Source organism: Leptidea sinapis, chromosome 17, assembly GCF_905404315.1.
Source record: "Leptidea sinapis chromosome 17, ilLepSina1.1, whole genome shotgun sequence".
In the NCBI taxonomy this organism is placed as follows: Eukaryota; Metazoa; Arthropoda; class Insecta; order Lepidoptera; family Pieridae; genus Leptidea; species Leptidea sinapis.
In genome coordinates this window covers 10,619,946-10,641,296 of record NC_066281.1, presented here as the reverse complement: position 1 = coordinate 10,641,296, position 21,351 = coordinate 10,619,946, and the positions used below count along the sequence as shown (strand labels likewise).

At 36.4% G+C, this 21,351-nt stretch overlaps 1 protein-coding gene across 2 annotated transcripts; it reads left to right on the top strand.

The window, feature by feature from the left end:
* The first annotated feature begins 248 nt into the window (after window positions 1-248).
* On the top strand, window positions 249-15,538 carry LOC126968900 (importin subunit beta-1). 2 transcript variants are annotated; one of them, XM_050814058.1, is made up of 10 exons: window positions 250-442; window positions 882-1,123; window positions 1,214-1,394; window positions 2,792-3,051; window positions 4,705-4,891; window positions 7,060-8,201; window positions 8,473-8,643; window positions 8,982-9,104; window positions 9,850-10,139; window positions 13,588-15,538. In XM_050814058.1, coding segments are annotated over exons 1-10 (2,655 nt in total). In that variant the 5' UTR covers window positions 250-384; the 3' UTR covers window positions 13,589-15,538. The 2 variants fall into 2 exon arrangements, with proteins under 2 accessions (XP_050670014.1, XP_050670015.1); XM_050814057.1 differs by lacking the exon at window positions 13,588-15,538 and having other exon boundaries at window positions 249-442; window positions 9,850-10,143.
* The last annotated feature ends 5,813 nt before the right edge of the window (window positions 15,539-21,351 follow it).

Genomic DNA, 21,351 nt, shown 5'->3' with positions numbered 1-21,351 from the left:
TTGGTCTATGGTCACCCTCGTCATCCTATTGAAATGTGACAAACGGCCTCAACTCTGTCTCCGTGGTGTGCATCAAACAGGATGTAAATACTAGTGTGCACTATACATCTCGCTCGGCTCTTTTGATAGCCCACGCACACTGTGGCAGTCTATGTCCTCCATGGCTCTATGGCTGACCGTTATTCCTATTAGGTCTATTGTCGATGGTTCGATTAAAATCAAATTTGAATTTGACAAACTCAACAAAGTTCATAATTTGGCAACATTTCATCCCGATGTATGGTGATTGGTGTGTGCTTCGTTAAAACTATATGCCGGTTCAAGTTTCCATCTTTAGTTTAATTTTCAGCTAGGTTTAAGTTATTTTCAATAAAGTGAAGCACAATGCATAGGGATACTACCTTTTCACTCATACAAATTCTAGAAAAAACCATATCTCCAGGTAAGTAATAATTTTACTTCTACGAGCATGGCGCTAATCTAACGTCACTATCACACAAAGAATTTACGGTTGACTAACGTAATTTGTTTAAGAAAATAAACTACATATTGTAAGTCTCGGTCATATGAGCTGTTAATAAATCAAATGAATCCTAGAAATAAGAAAAGATTTTACAAAGGTTGACACGTCTAGGTAATTGTCAAAAGAAGCTTCTAGTTTAAATAAACCGAATAATTTGTTTGAGTCAATCATTAAAAATAAATTTTTAAAAGCATAACATTATTTGATTACTCATTAAAATAGTATGTATTTTCAGAAATAGCTTCATCGGATTAATTTTTTATAATTATTAGATATCTAACCTCGAAGTTATTTCAGAAATGATAGTTATTAATTATCGTGAGATTCATGGTTTAAAAATATATTTGACTTATTTCAGATCGAAATGAATTGGAATCTGCCGAAAAATACCTTAACCATGCTGCTGTTACCAACTTTACAACATTTGTCAAAATGCTATCAGATGTCCTGGTTCAAGGTGGAAACAGCCAGGTGGCTCGAATGGCCGCTGGGCTACAGCTTAAAAATCACCTAACATCTAAGGATCCTGCAATGAAACTTCAATACCAACAAAAATGGCTAGCATTGCCTGAAGATGTTAGAATTTATATAAAGAAAAATGTAAGGCTATTAATCATTTAAAAATATACAATAATACCATTATTGCACCAGCAACAACTATTTACTGGTATATTAATTTATGAATTTCAGATATTGTCGGCAATGGGCACAGAAAATAGTCGACCAAGTTCAGCAGCTCAGTGTGTTGCATATGTAGCAGTGGCTGAATTACCTGCAGGACAGTGGAATGACCTCATTCCTTTTCTTGTGGATAATGTTGTAAATGTTGAATCTACAGAAATGAAGAAGGAAGCTACTTTAGAAGCTATTGGTTTGTTTGTGACTTTGTATTACATGTTAGCCTTAACTGCTAGTTATATTACATTTATATTTTGGAGTGTCGATAAGCCAGTTAATACATATACATATGAATAATCATCAGTGTATTCTTACAACATACTGGTGATTGACCAGTGGGAGGCTCCTTTGCACAGAATGCCGGCTAGATTATGGGTACCACAACACCTCCTATTTCTACTGTGAAGCAGTAATGTGTAAGCATTACTCTGTTTCGGTCTGAAGGGCGCCGTAGCTAGTGAAATTACTGGGCAATGGGACTTAACATCTTATATCTCAAGGTGACGAGCACACTTGTAGTGCCACTCAGAATTTTTGGGGTTTTTCAAGAATCCTGAGTGGTACTGCATTGTAATGGGTAGAGTGTATCAATTGCCATCAGCTGGATGTCCTGCCCGTCTCGTCCCTTATTTTCATAAAAAAAAAAAAGATAATCAAAAGATTGGCCAAAACCTGGTGTAACTCTCAAGATTCTCTATCATAAATATTTATTGATATCTTTATATAATTATATTAATAAACATCTGATAGTTGGATAAAGATTTATGATATTTAAGAGATTTCACAAATGAGATGTGTAATTCAAACTATTACAACAGTCAATAATTATTGTGGTGGGGACCATTTGGTCCAACTAAGGGTTAATACATTTTACTGTATTAAAATGGATCTAGTTCTTAGAACAGGATTAATAACCTTAACCTTAACAACAATAAAGTGAAAAGTCAGAATAAAAAAGGCTGCTCCATGCTTCAATACTCTCATTTACTAGTTAATAAAGGTGCTGAGAATATGTATATATAAATCTATTTTCTTTGAATACTTTTATTAATTATTTACTAAGAATATTATATTATACATTTTGATAAATATACATTGTCCCCCACTGTTTTGTCCCCCATTGTACTGTCTAGATGGTTATTGACTGGGGGAACTGGAACTCAATATTTTTACAGTTGCTGCTTTTTCATTTAATTTTGCTAATAAGAATATTATACTATAACTAGCTGACCCAGCAAACATTGTATTGCTGATATTAAAATTGCAATACAAAAGTAACTGTTGATCGTAGATGGGTGAAAATTTGAAGTTGTATGTATTTTATAATGCTGACTAATAATTATCAAACAAATTTAAAAAAAAATGTAAAAAAAATTAAAAAAAAAATTCGTGTGGACCACCATTACATTTACCGGGATATAAAACAGATGTCTGATTCTCAGACCTACCCAATATGCACTCAAAATTTTATGAGAAGCGGTCAAGCCGTTTCGGAGGAGTTCAATGTTTAACACCATGACAAAAGAATTTTATATATTAGAGTTAGAAACATTAGAAGTACTGGATTGTAAAGTTATTTTCTGGTTCTAGGTTACATATGTCAAGAGATAGATGCTGAAGTACTAACAGAACAAAGCAACCCAATACTAACGGCTATAATACACGGAATGAGATCAACTGAGCCTAGTAATCATGTCCGCTTAGCAGCAACACAAGCTCTTCTAAATTCCTTAGAGTTTACAAAAGCTAATTTTGATAAAGAAAATGAACGTAACTTTATAATGGAAGTAGTCTGTGAAGCAACACAGTCTTGTGACATGAGAATAAATGTAGCTGCTCTTCAATGTTTAGTAAGTCTTGCCATTTTTTTTACACTATCATTTTATGGAATTAAACAACAAATAAGCATGCAGTTCTCCTATTGGCAAGTAATTTCTATTCTAATTTGCGCCTTTTTTGCCATGAAGCAGTAATGTGTAAGCATTACTGTGTTGAGGTCTGAAGGGTGCCATAGCTAGTGAAATTACTCATCTTATGTCTCAAAATTTTTCAATAATCTTGAGTGGTGCTGCATTGTAATGGGTAGGGTGTATCAATTACCATCAGCCGAACATCCTGCTTGTCTTGTCCCTTATTTTCATTAAAAAAAAATTAAGCCATCCACACCTCTTCCAGGTGAATCACAAACATTTAAATTTAATACATACTTATTTCAAGGAGTTGTTCAGGTATTACATAATGGAAATACAGCTCAATAAAAGTAATTTGTTTCTTGTGTAATGCTGGAATTTATCATCAGGAATCAAGCTTAATGTTACCACTACAATAATATACTAGATAATGTTGTATGAAATATGAATGTTTAGGAAAAATCTGTATTTGCAATATATTAAAAAAATATCAATAGCAAAGAAGTATTATTGTTGCCTAATATAAGACTTAAAATATTAAACAATATAAAATGAGATAAAACATACTATATTATTATTTCCATTATTTCACTATAAATTAATAATAATTTAATTAGTATTTTCTTTCATTACTACTTTTAATTTAAAGTAAGATGCGTGAACTTATCATTGTTTCACAAAGTAGAGTTTTGTAGTATTTTTTAAAAACAACCACTATTAGTACTACAACTACTATTAGTTTTCATCTTGTTTTACTGCAAAAAAAAAGGTGGTAGACCATTGTGTTCTGTTTTGAAGGGCATGTGTAATGTGTGCCAGTGTAAGAACAACTAAAATGAAATTTTGATTGTTACCTTTGCTACATTATGCCCTATTAAGAAGAAGCAGGTTGTTAATAAATATTTTGGATTCATCATAGTTTCCGAAATATTAACTTGTTTAGCTTAGGAGCTGCAGAAAGTGGTCACGGACCACTGACAATAGTCAATATCTTAAGTATTTCTAAGTCCATTAACCATGGATTGTATTAAAATTTTATAGTAATACTTGTTGGGTTTTATTGTTGTGAGATATAGACAGGTATAAATTTAATGATCATAAGAGACTGGAGGTTAATAGACACTTTTAATGCGAACCTATACTTTTATGTAGGGAATTGAAATGTGTGAGAAATCAGATATTTTATCCATTCCAAACACTAAAAAGTTGTTGAATGACTTTGTGTTTATGTAATAATATTTTGTTTCAAAGTCAAATAAACTTTATTTAATTAAGTTTAAACTAACTATAAATATTTCTTTGGAATTATTGAATCTACCATATGTTTGGAAAAAGTAGAGCTTGTGAGAAGAACATAGAAGAAGCTCAAGTGCCACTCTTTTTAATCAAATAGAGTATTTTACAATGGCTGTTAAATACATAAAAATTTCTTTGTAAGGTGCTGTGAATGAGATGAGGTGAATTGTGCTTAAGTAATATCAAATACTTCATAACAAGTAATAAAAAATAAACTATAAATATAAATTATTGTATATGGGATGCATCAACATTTTAAAATTATATTTGATTACCTATAGTTATGTATTATTGTAGGTAAAAATATTATCGCTTTACTACCAATACATGGAGCCTTATATGGGTCAAGCACTGTTTCCTATAACATTAGAAGCTATGAAGTCGGATATTGATGAAATATCATTACAAGGTATTGAATTTTGGTCCAATGTGAGTGATGAAGAAATAGATCTTTCAATAGAAGAAGCTGAAGCTGGTGATGCTGGTAAGTAGTCTCTCACACAATTGATGTGTCCCTTTTTTTTTTATCAAGCTTAAGAAAATACTGTTATTTATATGTAATATTCATACATGATGAAAATATGAGTACACTATATACAAGGTGAAACTAAATAGATATACTATGCTTTGAACCAGACATTCCTTAGGTCATCTCTATGTGAAGTCAGAAATGAATTAGCATTATAATTTAATACAATATTTAAAGTGCTAAGTTTTCGCAAAAAGTATGATTCCCTCAACCCTAATTTTTTGAACTCTCTTTGACCTTAAACAGATGAAAAACGTAGATGTGATATAATAACAGATAATAGTAAAATGCCTACGATTCATTGCAGCTGTGAAGCAATTTGTGTTCTCATTTTGCCATGAAGACAAAGTTATTTTGTATGTGCATTTGCTTTAGCTGACATTGAAAATACTTCTAAATTTGTATTTACTGTAGTTATATATACCAATAAAGATTTTTTTAATTCTAATCTTATTATGAAACTATGTTATGTTAGTATTTACTCTGTTTTCCGCGAGTGTTACAAATTTAAATAAAACGTGTTTAAAAGATAAAAACTAGTGTAATTGTAACTGTGTTTTTACATTTTGTGTTTTTTTAAATATGTTAGGTTGAAAAGATCGGCCTGTCTGCGTTAATACTCTTTGAATTGTGCTTTGAAACACGATATTTACATCTCTGTGTGTGTGTAAATGTCTATTCTAAAGGCATAAACACATACTTCAATGTAGAATTATTTGAAGTTTTCTTCAAGTTACATTGAAAATAATTCCAAATTTGTAATTGTAGATTATGGGTACCACAACGGCACCTTTTTCTGCCGTGAAGCAAAAATGTATAAGCATTATGGTTTGGTCTGAATGGCACTGTAGCTGCTCTTATTACTGGGCAAATGAGTCTTGACATTTTAATTCAAAAATGTTTTATCCAATAAAGATAATTCTAATAGACTCCTATTAAGAAATTGTTCTTCACAGATTTTTTTTGTCAAATATGGATATCTTTGACCATCCTCATATTAATAATATGTACTCCATTCCCGGACCGGGTTTTGTACCCGGCCTGGGTATGGAATGGGGCAGTTATTGAGTTTTTCGTAGGAAATTTGTCACTAGCAGCCCATAGTTCAGAAATCACGCCCCCTATTACGTGGGAATTAACCATAGCGAAACATGGGTGGAAAAAATACACCTCTAACCCTTCAGGAATACAGACGTGAAACTGTGTAATGTTATGTAATTTCTTATTTTGTTTATTTGTTTCAATAACAGGAAGTAAAAAATGAATGAATAATAACATAGACACAAGCCACATTTCATGTAGTGTGCATACTCCTTAATCATAGATTATTGTTTATGTTTAAGTCCATAGGTAGGTGACATTCTGTTTATAAACAAAGGCCCCGCCTAAAACTGGCAGTCTCTTTAAATTTAGGGTTGTCTAAGAAAAGAAATTGAAAAATAATATTTTTATTTCGTAGGGAAGTCTTTTTCTTTTTTTTTATTTATTTATTAAAACTTAAACATCACCATACTATTGCATATGACCCAAATAACGTACCATTGAAGGGATGTTATACCTTTTCTGGTTCACGTTGTATAATAAAGTATAATTAGTAAACATCCTATTCTGTGATCATGTTTGATCTAGACCTAAACTATTAGAGGACACCTTTGTCAATTGGAATGGTTCAACCCGAATCTCTACTTAAAATTAACTGCAAAATATAGTATAAAATCAAATCAAAATCAGTTTATTCATGTAGGTCACAGAAATGACACTTATGAATGGCAAAAAAATATATATTTTTCTTATTGAATCTACCGCTATTTCGTAAAGGGTTGAGCTAATGCGAAAAGATGTAGCAAGAAACTCATTGCCACTCTTTAATATCAAGATTTACATTTAAGTACATCAATTTACAAATCATTTCAAGTTACAATATAATATGTAAAATGATGCAACAGACACAATAATGTAGATATAGACTTCAAAATTAATAAAAGTTTGTTTTATTTATATGTTCATATGTTTTCGCCTATGACTGAGGAATCACTTATCATATGAACGTTATTGTTGATGTATTGAACTGTGTTTGTATAAGTTTATACCTGTTTGGAAATATAACAAATAAATATTTTTAGGTCGCCCACCCACACGTACATCAAGATTCTATGCAAGAGGGGCATTACAGTACATAGTTCCAGTTTTAATGCAAAAGCTAACTAAACAAGATGACACTGATGATGAACTTGAATGGAATCCATCAAAAGCAGCTTCTGTTTGCTTAATGCTACTTTCAAATTGTTGTGAAGATGAGATTGTTCCTCATGTTTTACCCTTCATACAGGGTAATATTAAAAGTGATAACTGGAGGTACAGAGAAGCCGCGCTCATGGCTTTTGGATCGATACTGGGTGGCCTTGAAGCAACTACCTTGAAGCCCATGGTTGAAAATGCAATGCCAACTCTGATTGAAGCTATGTATGACAGCAGTGTAGCTGTTAGAGATACAGCAGCTTGGACATTTGGCAGAATTTGTGATATGGTTCCAGAAGCTGCAATCAATGAAAATTATCTAAAACCTCTTCTTGAAAGTCTAGTCAATGGACTGAAGGCAGAACCTCGTGTTGCAGCTAATGTATGTTGGGCTTTTACAGGTTTAGCTGAAGCAGCATATGAAGCTGCGGAATGTGGTGAATCAGGTCAGCCCACCACATATTGTATGTCAACCTTTTTTGATTTCATCATTCACAGACTGCTAGAAACAACAGATCGTCAAGATGCAGCACAGCATAACTTGAGGTCTGCAGCTTACGAAGCCCTCATGGAAATGGTTAAAAATTCACCCACAGACTGTTATGTGACTGTCCAGAAAACTACTATGGTTATATTAGAAAGACTACAACAAGTTTTACAAATGGAGAATCACATATCGAGTCAAGCAGATCGTTCACAGTTCAATGATTTACAGAGTCTATTATGTGCTACCCTTCAATCTGTTCTTCGTAAAGTAACACCTGAAGATGCACCTCAAATTTCTGATGCTATTATGACAGCCCTTTTAACAATGTTTGCTGGCAATGCGGGTAAAGCAGGAGGTGTTCAAGAAGATGCCCTGATGGCTGTTTCAACATTGGTTGAAGTCTTGGGTGAAGGTTTTCTGAAATATATGCCTGCATTCAAGCAATATCTTTATGTTGGATTGAAAAATCATCAAGAATATCAAGTTTGTATTGCTGCAGTTGGTGTCACTGGAGATATTTGCAGATCACTCAAGAGCAAGGTATTGATCAAATTCATTGACATTGTGAATTGTTATATTATAGGTATATATAAATTTGTAACCAGAATTTATGGATTATAGTCAAACTCAGTTGGTAAGAGCCCTTGGATGGAACAGGAGAGGTGCTGGAGTGAGCATCATCAATAATTAAATTTTGGTTACGAATTCAATTTGAATAATTAATCCCAGAAGTTAGGGATATCACTTGAAAAATAAGAAATTGATTCTTAAATTATAATTTTGTCTAAAATATACATATTATATATTTCAGGTTCTTCCCTATTGTGATGAAATTATTTGCTTACTACTTGAAAATCTTAGCGACCCATCCATTCACTGTTCTGTAAAGCCACAAATATTATCCGTCTTTGGTGATATAGCAATAAGTATTGGCCCTGATTTCAAAAAATACTTTGATGTCGTCATGCAAATGTTACTGCAGGTAATTTTTTATTTATTTATTTAAATTGATTTCTTCCATGAATCCAGTATTGTGAAAGTATTATTGTTTTGGTCTGAAGGGCGCCATAGCTAGTGAAATTACTGGGCATATGAGACTTAAGTTATGTCTCAAGATGACGAGTGGCACTGCATTGTAATCAGCAGGGCATATCAGTTTCCATCAGCTGAACGTCCTGAATGTCTCATCCCTTACCGTCATAAAAAAAAGATTGCTACTGGGTAGCTGGTAGGTAAATGACTATAATTTATATTTGGTTTATTAAAGTATTATCTTTACAGTACTAATGATTAGTTATTTATTCAATAATAATTTTTCAGGCCAGTAACATCCAATTTGCTGGACATGATTATGACATGCTAGAGTATTATTGTGAACTCAGAGAAAGCATACTTGAGGCTTATACAGGAATCATTCAAGGCTTCAAAGGAGCTGGTGGCGAAGTAAGTTAATTTATTTTTATCGAATATGGTGATGAAGTAGTCTCTCCTGTAGCACATTAAGTTGAAGCATGGTATGGTATAATCGGGCTAATTACCGTAACTTATGATTAAGAATATATTTGTTATTCCTGCCACCCCAACTACTCCAAAAATCTTAGCATCCTCCCCTCCTTCCTAAAGATTTCCGTGAGTGTGTTAGGGGTGCCGAAATGTTGAGCCCGATAAGTTGCTACACTTAGACAATGCACCAGTTGCCTTTGCCACTACAACACTACATATATAACCACATAATTTTTTTGTGTTGTGTCTTTGAAGTTAGTAACTACAGTTTGGCCACTAAGTAAATGTGAACTAGAACTGTATCTGTATGTACTTGATAATGAGATATTATTGTGCAAAACTGCCCCTTCTAAGGATCTGGGATAGTTAGTTCTTATACACCTGGTTGATTTTACAGAAGTTCCCTTTCCTTTGTTTGTACAGGAAAGAAAGTATGATAGGAAAGACATGGGGATAAGGTTGTATTTTTTTAGAATAATCATTCGGGTCAATTTTCGTCAAATTTTCAAGAAATTTTAAAAAACTAAATATGCAGTTGTTGGTTTCTTATAAATCGAGGGCATGACTCCTTTCACGACTTTCCTCTAAGTCGTAGTTTCCAACTTGGCCATCACCGCTCTTCTCAAAAAACCACCCTGTATACTCTATCAGCATACATCATTTGTTATAAATTTATTTCCAACAGGTGCGACCCGATGTGAGTCTAGTGGAGCCCCATGTTCCTGCCATTGTGAACTTCATGGTGCTGGTGGCAAACGGGCCCGAGCGGACTGACGGGCACATCTCTGTGATCGCTGGGCTCACTGGCGACCTGTGCACTGTGTTTGGACACCGCGTGCTGCCCCTCCTGGAGACTAAGCCGATCCTGGACTTACTGCAAGTGGCGCGGCGATCACGCACGCCCCGTACAAAGACACTTGCCAATTGGGCGGCCAAGGAGATACGAAAGTTGAAACAAACTCCACTCGCCAGCTGGTAACTACTTCCAATAAATACCATACAGTTTCATATTCTGACTTGCTTCCCGTCTTTCTTCTAATGCCGGCGCCAGACGTAGCTTCAAAGATTTGCACACTTCTGTGAAGTCTTTGCAAAACTTTGAAAACACATATTGAGGCTACCTGCCAGACATGCTTCGCAAAGACTTCTCCACAGTATGCCGCTGGAGAACTAACAAGATGGATGACGATTTCGTGGACGCAGTGTGCCTATATTATTTATGTGCATGTAATTTTTTTACGGGTGCAACCCAACAAATTTTAGGACGCACTCTTTACTCCAGTCCATTTTGAGCAATTAAGCGTGTTTTTACTACACATTTACGTGCACGCAGTGTTTCACACAACTGTCCCGCTCACAGTCAGCATTCGCGCTAAAAAACCGATACTGCATGGCAAAGTGCAAATCTTTGTTCAATCTTTAAACACATATTCAAAGTCCCGCGCCACATACAGCAATTAAACAAGTGTTCAAACAAGTTAAACTGTCTGGCGCCAGCATAAGATAAACGAATCCCAAACATTTATTTACATAATATATTAAACTTAAGTCTTTATTCCTGTTATTCCCATCAGTATGGAATCATTGGTGTGGTAGTCAGATATCTCGCACACTTTCTATTTTTTCTTTCAGTAAGAAGCTCATGGTCTTGTCTATTTTTTATTTATTGGCATGGGATGGTGTACCCGACTGAATAGTGTTCTTTATTCCATTGTATGGAAATTATGAAAAAGAACAGATATGAAGAAGGAAAAAGAGAAAATATTGAGATATGTATAAGACACATACCTCATAATACTATCTCTACAGCATCCCATCCAATCTTGTAGGCGTTAATTTGCGGAAATCCATAATTATTGCTGAATTAACACTCAAGAAATCTTCTATGTAAAAAAAATTTATTGAAGTAGGCGTTACTTTGCGGAAATCCATAACTATACAAATGATTTGAGTTTTCTTTAGTGTTAATTCCGCCAAATTTGTCTTTAAACAATTCGACACGTGTTTTGCCTCTACACGAGCCATCCTCAGGACGTGTAGTCTCGCCAAAATCTGGCACGAGACTGAATCAAATGAGCCGGAAGCCGCTCTTATACCCTCGTCCTATGAAATGTGTGCTGTGATTGGTCGGCTGTTGTGACGTATTACTATGTATCTTCTATGTTTTGAATACTTCTCACAGGAACCTCATAAACAGCTTAAGACATAAGCTCAATACTCCATTAGCAAAAACCATTAATGTTCCCCTTTTTATATAATAAATATATACCTATTATGGGAAAAAGCCACTACATAATCTTACAAAGTTGATGTCGCCTAATCATATTATGCTCCTAATCATTTTTAATCCTTCATCAATTTTTTTGATATTTATATTTTTTTGAACATGAAATAAATATATGTTGTATGGTACAAACAATATCGGGGATATTCAAGAATATCGTAGCGACGCCATTGATCCGAGAAATTTTGACGTAAAAGCAGTAGGCCGATTCAAGTATATTCTAACGATCCAAAAATCGTTGTAGTTCAGAAGTCTTCCTATTGAAACTTGGTCCAAAATTGGTATTCACGCACTGATTCGATAGGATGACAACTCAATAGGACTGAAACTCAGCGACTTATCGACGACTTGCGATAGGACATTGCCAGTCTAATTCTACCATTCCTTTATTTTTTTTTATGGAATAGGAGGACAAACGAGCGTACGGGTCACCTGTTGTTAAGTGATCACCGCCGCCCATACTCTCTTGCAACACCAGAGGAATCACAGGAGCGTTGCCAGCCTTTAAGGAAGGTGTACGCGCTTTTTTGAAGGTACCCATGTCGTATCGTCCCGGAAACACCGCATGAGGAAGTTCATTCCACAGCTTTGTAGTACGTGGAAGAAAGCTCCTTGTAAACCGCACTGTGGAGGACCGCCACACATCCAGATGGTGAGGATGATATCCTAACTTGTGGCGTGTCGTGCGAAGAAATTTCTACCGTATTCTAAAATATGTTTATTATATCAGAGTCTTTTGCTCAGTTACTAGTACTCAACCTAACAATATTTGAAGCCGTAGAGTAGTAAAAAGGTAAGGTATAATTATTTTTATACAGAAATTAATAGGCTGAAAATGAAAAGTCACAACCAAATGGTTGAGAAGATTGTAACCGTGCGTCAGCTTGAATTACTTACTGAGTTATTTTAGGTTTTTCATAAAAGCTGTAATAAGTGCTACAATATTGAATAAATAATTAAGTAGGTATTTAATTAGTCCAATAACATAGGTATAGGTAAATAAATACCTTCTCTTTATTCTATCTCTCCCATCCTGAGTAAGAGGAAAATAAATATGTTTTTTTGAAAACTCAACATCATTGAGTGCTTTAGTCACCTGTCGCACTGCTGACTGCTCTAGACAGAGGACTAGAGAGGTTGAGATATCTACTGAGTTGAAATTACTCTGACCAACAATGGTTTGGTAAGATACTGTAGCATAAAATGCTAGTGCTATTAATACCTCTAATGTAAAAAAATTCATTTTATAATTTATTTAATAAGTTTTAAATATAGTAAATATCTAGTCAGTTAAGTACCTACTAAGATCTTTCTTGGTAACAACTAGCCTAAATAGGAAACTAAGTATAGTATTACGCTATCATCGAATTAGAGGAACGAGGTCTTCAATAAGACCAAGGACTAAATCCTTGGTAAAGCGAAATGTTTTCACGAACTCCGTATCTGTCATTTCGAAAGCATAATATTTGTTCATCCTCATATTATCTCGGCGTCGACGTTCTCTTCGCCGGTCTTCCCTTTCGGAAAGATCCAAAAGTAGCCAAAACAAGCTGATATTCATATTTATGAAAAAACTTTCAACAGCCAACAACTGCAAATTACTAACTTCAGTTCAGCGACTTCTCAGACGTTCGATTTGACATTAAATCGTTTGTAACCAATTGTAAAAAGATTGCAGAATACTACTGACACAACGATTGAAGTCCGTCTAGCTGACGTGAATACGCTTTAGCGATTTTTGGATAGCATCGTTTCTCGAACGCGCGATTGAAATCACGTGAATACGAATCGTAGGTGAACGACAGATGTCGCTGCGATATCGCTCATGTAAAATTACGTGAATCGGGCCGCAGAACTTTTGCTGTTTTTTTTTTCATTGTAAAGTAATCTAATAATTAAGTATATTCTCTATTAATTTATTGGATAAAACTGATAGATGCAAATGAGCAATGGATTTAAAATATAGGATTTTTATACGTTCGTTCACTCGATGGTACCTAATACCAATCATCAGCGGGAGTGATGGGACCAGGACCTGATCACTCCCGCTTAATTGATGTTGTTCTCAATGATGTACCGCCGACGGATATTCATTACTGACTTCTAGTACTGTGTATAATAATTACGTGATTGTTTCAGATTTCACCAGCCTGCGGCAATAGTTATGTAACCAAGTTACAAACAAGCTACCCTATAGAATGTGTTAATTGGGAGGTCATATCATATTTATTCTGTAGCGTTAGGTGCACCCAAACATGCTGTAACATTGTTTCAGTGTATCAAAATAAGGGTTAGATTGCCTTCTCATGAATTTCTTAATCACCAATTAATGTTATGGACGTATGAAATTTGTTTTCACAACGACTAGTACACTAACACCACACCTAACGCTGCATATTAGTTAAATAGCCTCACCGTTATATTTCCATTTATAAAAGTAATATCAATACATTTCCTATTTGGTATTATAGATACAGAGACAGTGGCTGTGGTATCTCTACTTATGACGAAAGTGAGATTGTATGAGAGGTGACGTATGTTATTATAGGCATGCACACGTGCAAGGTGATTGTGAATTTTTATAAATTATTGTTAATTTTTGTAAGGGGCACGGAAGGATGTGTGAATGTGTTGCGTGTGTGGGACGTATGCGAATGAATATCAAAGATATTTTGTTAAAGGTAAGAGAGTGTCAATTTAAGGAACGGTCGGTGTTTAGATTCCGTCAACGTGTACGAGGTCTAAGGATGCCATAATGGTGCTAACTACTTTTTATTCGTCATGATCAATTTAAGTTGAGATATCAATGCAGTGGTTTTCTTTAAAATGTTTCACTGGGTGAGGTGAAAGAGCGTAGTATTGAACCGTACAGAAATTTGCTTAAAAAGATACTGCTCTTTCAAATTGGAAGTCATTCTCTGATTCAGCAGCACATAAACTGAAAAAAATCCACTGTTTATTAAATTGATAAACAGTTTTTATATTTCTATATATCAAGTTGTTACTTTCCATTTCAATGTATAAATTAAGACTGCAATTAACTATGGTCCACTAATCGACTTCGTTTTATTTAATTAATCATGCAATTTCTTATTACATATTTTCTTAACTTTTTTTTTCTTTCTTGACACTTTGCTCAATTCTTGTTGTGCTGAATAAAAAGATGAAAAAATTCCTTTTGATCTCGACCTCACATTATTGTACATATAAATAAATGTTAGAGACCACTTGGTTCCGTTACCGTGTAATTGTTTGAAATCAAATTAATTTGGCCCCAAATAGACAAACCTATGGTCTATGGTCTACTATATCACATTATTTTTGTTTGTTAGTACTGATACCGAACAGCAAAGTTATGGTCTTTCTCATCCAGCCAATCGCGTTTGTGAAATATTTTATTTTTATTATCTAGTAACAAAAAATCAGTGCCTTGATGCGTATCAGATATCGAATTTGTACAGTTCTAAGAGTTTGACCGTATTGTCTGTTTACTGAAAATAGTCGAATCGCTTTAGCGAGCCCCGGTAATTTACAATCTAAAGGTTCGTAAATTATTATTTTTTAAAGTTGACTGTAATTTTAATGTATTTTTGTGTTATAATATGTAGTGTGTCTGCTAGTCTGGTCTGTGAGCATCACTGACAGGGATGATGATTGCGTGATTTATGTAAGAAGTTGTTGATATGTGTGGTGTCACTGAAGAGGCGTGGATAATGGATTCGATATTCTAATTATTTCTCCGCAAATATTGTGAAATGTTATTTTTTAAATTATACCCCAATCGAGCCAGTGTTAAGTTGAAATGTGTCTATAGATTGATTTTACAATGATCTTTATGAAATATCTTCAGTGTCAAAGTGTATAATAGTATTTTGTATAATAAGGATGATAGGCGATTTTGAAAGGACTAGGTGCCATGCCATGAAAGGTTCTGAATTAGAATCATAGGCATTGAGTCTTTAAAATACCACCCCACTTACAACTAAATAAATACTGAAAAATATTTTGTTACATCATTTATTTCATATTTTGTTTTCAAACTACTGTCCTGTAAATGGTCTACTCTAAATAAAGCATTTTAAGTTATTGATTCTTTTGTGTTTCATTTTCGTGTCATAACATATTTTGCGGCCAATATACCCCAAAGTTTTAAACAAATGTGAGCTGAATTACAACCTATTTGTTTTACGGCCGTTCCCAATATTCAGTCTATCTCTTACTTGAGATAAAAATCGTAGCTATCGTTGACTTTTCTGTCCCAATAAACTTATCGACGCACATACATAGATTTTAAAGATTTAGACGGCCAAAAGTATTTTTTTTAAATCAATATAATGGTAAGGTCAGATACCTTTCCATTATATTATATATATACAATTGGTGAGTCGACAGTTCTATGTACAATATAACATCCCCACCCCCCGCCTTTGAAGCGCGGGAGTCGACTTTGATCAGTCGGAATTCAATAGTGAAGAAGTGTGTACATGTTGGGTCTCGGCGCTCTCCTAAACTTATAACTTTCCAAAGTGGATTATTCATTTCAAGCTAATATTTTCGTTTTAACTGTGATGGATTGCGATAATACAGGTAAGAAAAATTTGTTTTCGTTACAAGAAAAATTTAATAATATTCTCTGTCATTCATTTTTAACACGACAAACATCACTCTGTCCAAAATTTTTTTTTTAGATATATTTAAATTCAAGTTCATTTTAAATGTACTTCTGAATCCATCTTCTACTTCATACTCGTATATGTAACTAACTAATTCCATAATGAATAGCCGCGCAAAATCGCGCTTTTTTGAGCTAAGCCCTTTTGAAAGGCTCTTTGTCAAATATAGGAAAAATTGAGTGTGCGATATTTTGTATTAAAATTGTTTTTTATTTGTTTCAGGTCTACCTATTCGACCAACTACTGGGTCAAAATTTACCAACTTTAAATGAAAAGCTGGACTATTATGAGAATTTTCTCCTTATGTGCTATGGGCACAGGAAAGAGGCTAAAGAAGACTTAAAAAAAAGATTTTCTTATGTAAAATCACAACTTAAGCAACGATGGGCAAATAAACACCAAGATGTTTTCCTGAAAATAAACCAATCATGGTTAGAGGGAGCATTCGAGATTCCCATTGAATCAGCCTCCTCGCAAGGTCGACCACCCAAGTCTTTTGAAGAACTAAGTAAACGAAGAAAAACGGAAGAAGTAAGGGCCACCGTGGATGATGAAGTTATTGTTCACGCTGCTACATCTGTGTTGCAGACAACGGGACATAGGACTTCCTCAAAGTGCTTAAAGATATTACCAACTCACCAACACGGGCTAGTTAATATAGAAAAGCCTATAGTAGAGTTACCGACAACAATGAGGTACCTCACTTGACGCCTCTGCAAGCACTAAGATGTTCGTTGAAGCTGATCTTACGAGACGACAGTATGAGATAGTAAGGGCAACAAATCCATAATATTTCGCTTGCTATGATTTTGTTTTGAAAGCAAAACAAGAGTGCTATCCTCCGAAAGAATACCTAAGAATTACGGCTACTTGCGCGGAAAGTAATCTACAGTGCCTAATGGATCTAACCGTAACATGATTATCAAAATACCTAGAAGATGTGATACTCCGGCTTAACGAGCCAGAAAGGAAGTCGTTAATGATAATCTGCAAATGGGGTTGTGACGGTTCTCAGCAATCCAAATTTTAACAAAGTTACGATAATGAGACTAATTCCGATGCCAACATTTTTATGACTTCCTTTGTGCCTTTGGGCATTGTTTGTGGAAAAGAAGGCAGTAAAGTTGTTTGGCAGAATCCAACCCCTTCTTCGTCAAGGTTTTGCCGTCCGATTCGATTCCGATTTGTAAAAGAAACAACCGACATAACTTAAGAAGAGACAAAATACCTGCAGGAATCCATTAAGCAACTAAACAAAACAGTTGTTACGTTGAATGAAGAGGAGTTTTCGTTCGGGCACGAACTCAAAATGAGTATGATTGACGGAAAGCTGTGCAACGCAGCCACAGACACAAAGTCAACATCCCAGCGCTACAGGTGTGGAGCTACGTCGAAAACCTTTAATGATCCTATCGAAGAAAAATAGTGTAAAACCGCAAGCTTTGGAATTTGGCTTGTCAGTATTACACGCCCGGATCCGCATTTTCGAAAGCATTATACACCTTCCGTATAAATTGCCAGTAAAAAAATACAGGGAAAGAAAAACTGACGAAGAGAAGGCATTAGGAGCCCAAAAAAAGTTGGAAATTCAGGAGAGGTTTCGAAATGAAACCGGTTTGATCATTGACATGCCAAAGGCCAATTTTGGCAACACTAATGATGGCAACACAAGCCGGAGGTTTTTTGAAAACCCCGAATTGGCTTCAGACATCACAGGTATTAACTTTGAACTGATTTACAGATTCAAGGTTATTTTAGAAGCTATTTCTAGTGGCCATTAAATTGATGCTGAAAAATATGATAAGTATACGTACGACACAGCAAAATTGTACGTAGAACAGTATGGTTGGCACCCAATAACGCCTACTATGCACAAGATATTGGTACATGGAAGCCAAATCATAAAAAGTTCGCTGCTTTTCCAATTGGACAGCTATCGGAAGAAACTGCAGAAGCCTGGAACAAGCATTTCCGATCATACCGGCTAAACTTTGCCAGAAAGTTTTCTAGGGAAGAATGTAACTTAGATGTATATTATAGGCTTTTGTTAAGTTCAGATCCCTTCATTAGTTGCTTGAGACAAATAAGAAAACCTTCACGTAACGCATTTCTACCTGAAACGGTTAAACTTTTATTACCTGCTGACCCAAACACAGAGTCAGTAGAGACATCTGGACCTGAAGATACCGATTTTTAACGAAATTTGATATTTAAAGAAAACTTGTTAAATTCTGTTTCCATTCATTTGTATTTTGCAGTGAATATAGCTCTGTTATATATTACTGTTCTTTATAACCTGACAAATATATGTAATTTTTTATAAATATATACCTTTTCTTTATTTAAATTGAACTTAGAACTAAAATAACGACAAAAATAATTTTGGCCGTCTAAAACATTAAAATCTATGTATGTGAGACGGTAACTCACCTTATCCGTACACGCCGTCTATCAATGGGACGACGTATAGCTTACCAGCGATAGAAATTTGTATGGAAATTGCAATTCACGCGTACCAATATAAGGCGATAAGAATGACTTATCGGGTATATTGGGACAGCTTCAGATTATTGGCAGTTAATTACTGACAGTAGATGGTAGTAATTTATCTCTATCTGTAGATAGTATATTGGGAACGGCTGTTACACAGCTGTTGTGTTGAAAAAACAACTGTGTGTAATTTGTATTGTATTCAATGTCTAGGGACGTAGGTATATGTAGGGAACGAATCTTTTTTACTAGGTACGTATGCAGCAAAACTAAGCAACTCGTTAAGTTATCTCTATATGAGAGCTCAATGGCGTTTGGCATCTAACGTTATACCAAGAATAACAGCGGTATCAACTATATCTAATTTATCGTTTTTAAGCTGTATATCAATTGAAACTTGCTTAACATTAGGAAAAGTTAATTTAATACACTTGGTTTTATAACCATTATAAGTTATTAGCTTCAAACCAATTTTTTATGGAATAGGAGGGGACAAACGAGCGTACGGGTCACCTGATGCTGAGTGATCACCGCCGCTTACATTCTCTTGCAACACCAGAGGAATCACAAGAGCGTTGCCGGCCTTAAGGAAGGTGTACGCGCGGTGTGATACGACAAATGGGGTTTTTTTTTTTGGTAAACGCGCAAACTTGAGTCTTCTGGGGGTTGAATTGGACAAGGTTCAATTTACCCCATTCCGCGACCTTCTCGTGAGAGGACTCGTTAGAAGACACAAGTTTCTCCCGGCACTGGTCGACGTTTTCCCGAGAGAGAACTGCATGGTCCGTGTATACGGCATCACCAGTGCTGTCGTCTGCATAGGGCTTGGAATTCGAGCAAAAACCGTCGACAACGACTTGTATGCTGCGCCCAGTGAGGAAGCTGGAGGTTCACTTGCATAAGCTCTCGGGAAGCCCAATTGTTGGAAGTTTTGAGAGGAGCGCCTTGTGCCATGCACGATCAAAGGCCTTCGCTATATCCAGGCTAACTGCCAGGCCATCCCCCTTGCTTTCAATAGCCGCCGCCCATCTATGTGTTAGGTATACCAGAAGATCACCTGCCGACCGACCATGGCGAAAGCCGTATTGTCGGTCTTTGATCAACTGGTGACCCTCTAGGTATACCAAGAGCTGGCGGCTAATTATGCTCTCCATGATTTTGGAGAGCATGGAGGTAATAGCAATAGGCCTGTAGTTTGCCGGATCCGAACTGTCTCCTTATTTTGGGTCGGATGGACAAGGGCTGACTTCCATGACTACGCCTTTGGAATAAGAGTGCCGCCTAACAGTTTTCTGTCTGAACTGTACTTCAGGCATAGAGCTCTGACACCGCGGGATGGTCGGCGGTGTTTTTCCGTTGTCGTCAAGAGTCGAGTTGGCGGCGAAAAGAGGATGAGAACGCACAGAAGATCGGCTTTCTCTTTTGCCGTATGGGCCAGGGTATCATTCCTCATGTGCAACGGCGGCATGGACGGCTGGTTGAAGTTACCAAGAACAGCTTTCGAAAACGACCAGAACTTGCGTGTTCCGGTCGGGTAACTGGAAAGCTGCTCGCCTATTTTGACGACGTGCTTTGACTTCGCACGGGCGATTTGCCGCCTAAAATATCTGGAGGCACGGTTTTATTTCCTCTAAAGAACTTTGCAGTTCGGATCCTTTGTGCCCAGCGCCGCAACCCAAGTTCGATACGCCTGTTTTTTGCAGTCAGATGCTGCTTTAACTGACGCATCGAACCGGGGCTGTGATCTGCCTCCGTTTGGTACTACAGAGCTTGGTATAAAAATATCCATGCCCTGCAGTATCACATCGGCTACTGCAACGGCGCAGGCTCTAGGATCATCTGAAGGGAAACAAACCTTGCCCCTAGGGTAGGATGCAAAAAAGGAACGCATCCTATCCCAATCTGCTGACTTGTAGTGCCAAACGCGGCAGGGCACTACACTCCTGACCAGGCAATGGTCGGACGTTCCGAGAGGGGCGTCGACAGAGACCTGGTAACTATCGGGATGTGTAGCCAGCAGAAGATCTAATAAGGACGGCATGTGGCTATCCACATCCGGGAGCCACGTAGGCGACTCAACCAATTGGGACAGACCATACGCTAATGCAAAATTGTGCACAGATCGCCCTGCGTAGTTTGTTGTACGTGATCCATTTGCCATTGTGCCTGTTGAAATCACCCAAGACTACGATTTCAGCGGAGGGGATCTGTGCAAGCACGTCGTCAATTGCCGCTTGAACGCAGCCCATGAGATGATCGGTTTCTGCGTTACCACTATCGGACCTGTAAACACACGCAGAGATGCGGACGCGGTCCTCTAAATCTACGCGAAGCCAGAGAGTAGACATGTCCCTACCCTCGAGACGGCGACAGCAGATATCCTCCCTTACGTACACACATACCCTGGCATAAGGCAAAAAATTGTGCTCAATTTCGTACCCGGGGTACGTTAAATATGTTACGTATCGCTAGGTCGAGATATCTGCGCCTCCATAAAGAAACACAAGGCCGGCTGCGCCGTCTCAAGGTGGTGGTGAACGGCGTTTAAGTTGGAGTGAATTCCCCTGATGTTACAAAAGTCCACATTAAGCGGGGTGCCGTGGTGTTGCTGCCCTGTTTGTCCTGTGACGCACACGGTCCTGTGCCCTCCCCAGAATACGAGGGGCAGCCCAAGCGCGAATGCTCGGGGAGGGATTCTCCAGATCTACTAGAGCCGGTACCCTCCTGGGGTAATTTTTGT

Excerpts from the sequence above, each read along its gene's own strand:
- LOC126968900 (XM_050814057.1), top strand. The coding sequence starts at position 385 with ATGCATAGGGATACTACCTTTTCACTCATACAAATTCTAGAAAAAACC. Across the intron at positions 8,644-8,981 it reads TCATGCAAATGTTACTGCAG|GCCAGTAACATCCAATTTGC; the intron begins GTAATTTTTTAT and ends ATAATTTTTCAG. Across the intron at positions 9,105-9,849 it reads TCAAAGGAGCTGGTGGCGAA|GTGCGACCCGATGTGAGTCT; the intron begins GTAAGTTAATTT and ends TATTTCCAACAG.